This window comes from Alligator sinensis, unplaced genomic scaffold (genome assembly GCF_000455745.1).
Source record: "Alligator sinensis unplaced genomic scaffold, ASM45574v1 scaffold216_1, whole genome shotgun sequence".
NCBI lineage: Eukaryota > Metazoa > Chordata > Crocodylia > Alligatoridae > Alligator > Alligator sinensis.
The window spans coordinates 3,438,463-3,445,123 of NW_005841868.1; the positions used below are offsets into that span (position 1 = coordinate 3,438,463).

A 6,661-nucleotide genomic window follows, 5' to 3' on the forward strand; every position below is an offset into this window, starting at 1 on the left:
AAGACCAGGGAAGCATTAGTCCCCAAGGTGCCAATGATTCCCTTACTTCTGGCAGAGAGACCTTTCAATCACATCGCATTGGACATAGCAGGCCCTTTCCCACGTAGCTGGGCAGGCTATCAATTTGTATTAATAATCATTGATTATGCCACCCAGTTCCCTGAAGCAGTGCCCCTATGAACAGTGACCGTCCCAAAGATTGCCAAGGCCTTGATGAAATGGGTGGCCTGGGTAGGGCTACTTCAAGAGATACTAACTGACCAGGGAAAGAACTTTATGTCTAGTGTCCTGAAGGGCATATGCAAGATGCTGTGGATCAAGCAGCTGCAGACTTCAATCTACCACCCCCAAACCCATCGGTGAAACTATTCAACAGGACCTTAAATGGTATGATCCGGGTGTGTATACAAGAGGACCCCAGTAAGTGGGATGGAATGCTATCAGAGAAGCCCTGCAAAAAACACTACTGGGTATTCAGCCTTCGAACTGGTATACGGGCATCAACCATGGGGGATCTTAGATCTAATTTGCAAGAACTGGACAGAGCCCGAGCTGGGGAGGCTAAGATGGCCCCAAGCAGTGACCGACTTCCAGGAAAGGCTAGAAAAAGTGCGAGACATAGCCCAAGGTAACTTGGAGTGAAGCCAGGCTCAATGAAAGAGGAACTATGATGTTCATACAAGAGTGTGGGAGCTTAGGTAAGGGGATTGGTCTCTGGTATTACTACCAGACAGCACTCACAAGCTGTTGGCCCAGTGGCAAGGTCCTTTCCAAGTCTTGCGGAAGATTGGACCTGTCAACTATGAGGTATTGAGAATACACCCAGTTAGAAGAAAACAAATATATCAAATTAATCTATTGAGAAAATGGCACCAGCAAGAGGGGTGGTGAATGCAGAAGAATAGGAGCACCGAGGATTTTGAGGAAAGGGAGTATCATGGGAACAACAGGGCCCATCTGGGGAACTGGGGATAGGCAAAGATCTAGGCCCAGATCAAAGAGAGGCAATAGGGAAGATAATTAGGGAATTCTGGGATGTCTTTAACGAATGCCCAGGGGAAGCCAAAGGTATAGAACACCGGATAAAGACACCTGCGGGTGTAGTGGTACGGAATCATTGGCGAAGACTGCCACGTCACCTGTGGCCAGTAGTTAAGGAAGAAATTGATAAGATGTGATGCCTAGGAATCATAGAAGAATCCCATAGCACCTGGCGGAGCCCAAAGGTGATTGTCCCCAAACCAGACGGGTCCATATGCCTCTGCATAGACTACCGAAAGGTAAATGAAGTCTCAGACTTTGATGCTTTCCCTATGCCCCAAACAGACGACATGTTGGAAAAGGTAGGCCAGGCCCAGTATATTTGCATGCTAGATCTCACAAAGGGCTACTGGAAAATTCTGATTCCACTGGCAGACCGGGACAGCATTTGGGACCCCATGGGGGTTGTGACAATTCAAGCAGATGCCTTTCAGCCTCCACAGGTGGCAGCCTCCTTTCAGAGGCTTATGGACAAATTGCTGACTGCCCACCAGGACTAAGCAGCGGCCTACATAGACAGTTTCATAATATTCTCAGGAACCTGGAGTGAACATTGCCAACACCTCCAAGCGATATTGAAGGAACTCCAACAAGCCAGGTTGACAATCCCCGCAAGTGTGTACCGGGGAAGAAAGAAACCCAATATTTAGGGTTCATAGTGAGGCAAGGGAGAATCCAACCAGTGGCAGATATAGTGGCCGCCATACGCCAATATAAACTGCCTAGAACCCTGAAGCAACTAAGATCCTTCTTAGGATTTGCTAATTATTACCACCGTTTTATTCCTGAGTTCTCTAGGACTGCAGCCCCTATAACTGAATGAACGAAGGGCAGACAGAACCCGGTGAGGTGGACTCCTGAGACTACCTGAACTTTTGAACAGGTGAAGCAGGTATTGTGTGAGGACTCCATAGTGTACACACCCGATTTCCAAAACACTTTCTTTTTACAGACAAATGCATCTAAAACCACCCTGGAAGCCATTCTATTCCAAAAGGAAGGCCCTGACAAAAGGCCCATTGCTTATGCTAGTAGGAAACTGACTGCTGCAGAGGTCTGATACTCCACTATAGAAAGAGAATGCTTGGTAATCCAAGCGGGGGAGGGAGGTAGCTGTTCTGCTATTATTTATTATTTGGGAAGAAAATGTATTTTGACTACAGACCACGCTCCGTTGCGTTGGCTACGGACCACGAAAACAGACAATGCAAGATAAACTAGGTGGTTCCTTGCTTTGCAACCTTTTATTTTTCAGTAGAACACCAGTCGGAAAAGGAACAGGAACATGGACTTCCTCTCCTGCCCTAAGGAATGACACACTGGGGACCTGAGACCCCACAACAGGACAGAGCACTATGTGGACACTCCACGTTTTTTTCTCTTTTTCCTTCTGCTTTCCTTTTTCTGTGTGCTCCTGCTCCCTCCTTAGTGATGCCAAAAACCGAGTAGGTAGGTATGTAACAGGGTGACACAACACTGTTACTAAAAACACACGGGTATAACCCTGCTGTGCCTAAATGCCCGGGAGTAACCTAATGGGGTCAGGAACAGGGAAAGCACAGCGAATATACTAGTGCGGCCAGAGAGTAAGCTGACACTGGCAACAAATTACTTTGATTTTCATGGGCAAATCTGCAGAAGGAAGGATAAAAGGCAGACACTCAGAACAAGTGATTGCCCCCAGGGACACTACAAAGACTAGAGAGACCCAATGTGACAGGCGGATCGTGAGTCTCCAAATGGATCCCAGCCAGGTAAGCAGACCACAGCCAGGTCCCATCTTCAAGGAGGTGAGAAAAGATTCATTACTTACCGCGACTGGATAGCCCCAGGACACCGCTGGGAAACCAGGGCCTGAAACCCTGAACACAGGGAAAAGGGTTCAAGAGCAGGCTCCGGGACTCAGGAGAGACGCCGGAAAAGCGGTGGGACGCCGCTTAAACAGACAGACGCTTATTTATTTTGTTAAAGGGGAAGGAATTGTTTAATAAAAGAATTCAGGGTGACCAGCTCAGATCTGTTGGCATCTATTGTATATTTTGTCGAGGGAGGGTATTAACTCTTCTTTTCTCCCATCATAAAGTCGTGGCAGACGAGTCCCTCCCCCACAGATGAAATTGAAGGCTTGACACCATCGACCCTCCTACAGAGGCAATTTATGATCTTTAGAGGCAATGAAGCTCAGCTCTGCTTTTAACCCAAGACTCCACCACTCTGCTAACACGTGTCCCAAATTACTCCTTGCTCCCAAACTTTACTTACTTAAACTCCAAGCATTTGGTGATCTCCTTTTGCAAGTGCATGACTTCGTACAACAGGTTCTGGAGCTGTAGGTGATAGGCATCTACCTTCTGCTTTGCCTGAAATAAGAATACGATCAACTGAATGTAAAAAATAAATAAGTCAAAGTTAATGGAGGAATCAATAGCAAGAGACAGAGGCGGTCATATTTGGGGGGGGATTTAGGCAAGGTACCGATGACCATGGTGATATCGAGCCCATCATTAGTAGAAAGACCAACACATGGGAGGCAGGAAATGTTTAAAAAATAGGAGCTGCCAGATCAGAATAAAACTAAGCTTTGAAACTCTAAGAGCATGCTGCAAAGGACTCCAAGCAAGGGATTGTGGTCCTATGGATGTTCCTCACTGCAGCAAGGTCTTGTAGAACTGCAATTCAATGCCCAGCTCTGCCAATGACCTGCTGGGCTACTTGGGCTGAGTCACTTAACCTCCCCATGCCTTGGCTTCCTACTCTATCCCCAATGGAGATAAATACTGTTCACCTCTTTATAAAGATCTTTGGGAACTGCAAATGAAAAGCTCTGTAAGAGCCAGGTTTTACTATTTTCTCAGAACTATTGTACATCAGGCTGTCAAGACAGCAGCCTCTTGACTTTAATTGCATTCAGGATATGAAGAAGGTGCGGTTTCTCTGCAATTCACTGTAGTTACGAGAGCACCCGATTCACTGAAATGGAATTCCCTTGTATGCCTCTAACTCAAGGACCACTAAATCTAGTCCAGCTTTTGGCAAGATACTGGGCAATGATGACCACCATCACCCACTCATCCACCCACACACACAATCCCCGAGGCAGGGATTACCCATATTCCTTGAGCATTTCACCATCCACTTCTGCATTTCTTTCAGCCTGTGGCCTTCAGCATACCTCATGGGTTTGATCTCTCCCCTTCTTCAGCCGGATGTGAGCCAAACGGTTGAGTTTCTTCAGCGTCATGAAATGCACACAGCTCTGGATCCGCCGCTCCTCAATCTCAGCAGCCTGAAGGGCAAGAGCGGGGAGTCTGATGTGGACAAAGTTCCTTGCTAGCAGCTCTTGTAAGTAACTAGCCACTGCAGAGCTAATTGGTTATTGTGCTAGTTAGAAGAACCTAAAGCAAGCAGGGAGCTACAGAGATGAATCTTACAGGAAAAACACTGGTAACAATCCCTTGAGCTTCTGCCAGGGCCCCCTCTCCTTCCCAGTCTCAATGTTCAAGTGTTAGAAATAAATAGAGGTCCTCCTCATTGTGTCCATTCCTTAGTCCACAATTCTCCATGTATGTAAGACAGAACTCAGTCCCACTAGAGGGCCCTGGGTGCTGCTTTAATGAGAGCTTTCAGTAATTGAATCCCTAATTCAGAGACAGTTTTACACTCTAGTTGAATAAAACAGGTTGGTCTAAGATTCCCTGAAGGCCAGATGTAGACACACAACCTTACACCATCGTAAGTCACACTATTGTGTGGAAAAGTTATTCCTCACTTTCCAAGGGGTAACTGATGCAAGTTACAAGAGCTGTGTGTGTCTGTAGGAAGCTACACACACTTCTCCAGTTCTCAATTTCATTGCAAGGTAGCATTTGCTCTAATTTGACCTGAGCCACTTAGTGACTGACAGTGTAATCACACCTACTAACCTGGGAGACCTGGTCATGTGCCCACTACTTAATAAGGTATAAATATCCTATGGAATAAAATCTGGGACAAGTGACTCCATTGCAACTGCCTACAATCACAGATATCACTCAGTGACTTTTGCACCTCCTTTCTGTTGTCCTAAATATAGCAACAGCTGTTAACCTGACAAGAATCAGAACAGGCACAACATGGGTAGTTACCACATGAGGGGAGCACAAGGGGCCTGCAGCCTTCATACTCTTGCCTTTCTAGCCGCACTGCCACAAACAGAAGCAGTCAGCCACCTGGGATATTCCCTGTCTAGGAGGAACCAGAGCAAAATGCACCTATTTGTTTTACACGGGAATTCAAAGTATCAGAGAGCAGTAAACAGTGCTGGATTCATATGGTTAAAACTTTCTGTCCTAACTCCAATGAATTATTCAATCTTTCCATTTTAGTGTTTTGTTGTGAGCAAGCATTTCACCAGCACAGTACTCCAGAGGTCTCTCCTTACACTGTCTTTGCTGCCTTTACTCTTCAGATCCTGGATTTCTGCCATGAGCCTCTGAAGCTCCTCGCAAGTTTGCTTGTAGAGTTCATAGTCTTTGCCAGGGTCTCTTAGATCCACCTCTGTCTCTTCACTATAGTACTTAACATCCTGTAAAACAGCAAGAAAATAGGTTTCAACTGGATTCCCTTCCCTTCTCAGAAAGAGTCCCACAGAAATCACATTGTGGGCCTTATGTTTAGCCTCACTCCATCCACTCCAGAATCCAAATGCTTTATGCACCAGTGACCCAACCGCTAGTGCTGCAAACTCCACGGGAGATCCAAGCCTGGCAAATTCATGCCTCACCCATAATCCCATTAAAATTAGCATCTGATCTGCACAGGTCCTAGTTAGGCAACCAAACAACTAAGGAAGAGGGGAGGGAAGGGAAGAGAAGAGTAACAAATAAAACATTTGTAAAAGGTTCAGAGATGCTTGCAAGAGAGATATGAAAACAACAAACAGAGTCAAACAACTGTGAGAAGACTGCTGAGGACTGAACTGCCTGGACACAGATTCACAGAAGTTTAGGGCTGGAAGGGACCTCATGAGATCATCGGGTCCCGCTCTGAGCAGGAAAGACTGCTGGGCTCAAACCACCCCAGCAAGGAGCGCGTCCAGTCTCCTTTGGCAGGTAAAAGGCACAGTCTGCCCAGCACAAAACAAAGGCTTTGGAGGGGAAGGGCCGACAAGCTGAAGATGGCAGGTGCATCAGGAAGACCCAGCACCGCATCCAGGAGGGTTTGATACGAACTGAACTCTGCACGTGGTGCAAGCCGCGGTCACTCCAGAGCAGGGCCCCGCCGCGTCCAGCAAGCTGGTGCCTCGCTCCGTGCAACCCCACTGCTTTTCAAAACCGACAGATGCCTGCTACTGCCCCGCGAAGGCCGCTCCCAGCATCAGCTGCAGTGCGGCAGCCCCTGCCCCGCGGCAAAGGGCCGGTCACCCCGCACCCGGGCAAGCTTGGGCTGCTCGTCCCGGCGCAGGGGCCGCAGACAGGCCAGGCTGGCCCGGCTCCGACGTGCTGGGGGCGGAGGCCCCGCCCCGCGGTACCTGCTCGGCGTCGGCCTTGCTGCGCTTGCCGTCGGGCGCGGCGCCGTCCGTGCGGATCACCTTGGGCTTCCGCTTCTTACTCGAGTCTGACGACATCTGCGGGCGGGGGGG

The 6,661-nt window shown here is 48.1% G+C and overlaps 1 protein-coding gene across 2 annotated transcripts in view; it reads right to left on the reverse strand.

The window, feature by feature from the left end:
- THOC5 (THO complex 5) overlaps positions 1-6,654 on the reverse strand; it is a 28,933-nt gene extending 22,279 nt beyond the window's left edge. The window contains exons 1-4 of one of the 2 annotated variants that reach the window (XM_006016818.3): positions 6,551-6,654; positions 5,462-5,605; positions 4,214-4,327; positions 3,304-3,401 (exon numbers count right to left, since the gene is read on the reverse strand). In XM_006016818.3, coding sequence (XP_006016880.1) covers positions 3,304-3,401; positions 4,214-4,327; positions 5,462-5,605; positions 6,551-6,646 — 452 coding nt within the window. In that variant the 5' untranslated portion in view covers positions 6,647-6,654. Of the gene's footprint in view, positions 1-3,303; positions 3,402-4,148; positions 4,328-5,461; positions 5,606-6,550 lie in introns of those variants that run through there. The other variant, XM_025193249.1, reaches the window with a different exon arrangement.
- Positions 6,655-6,661: the final 7 nt, after the last annotated feature.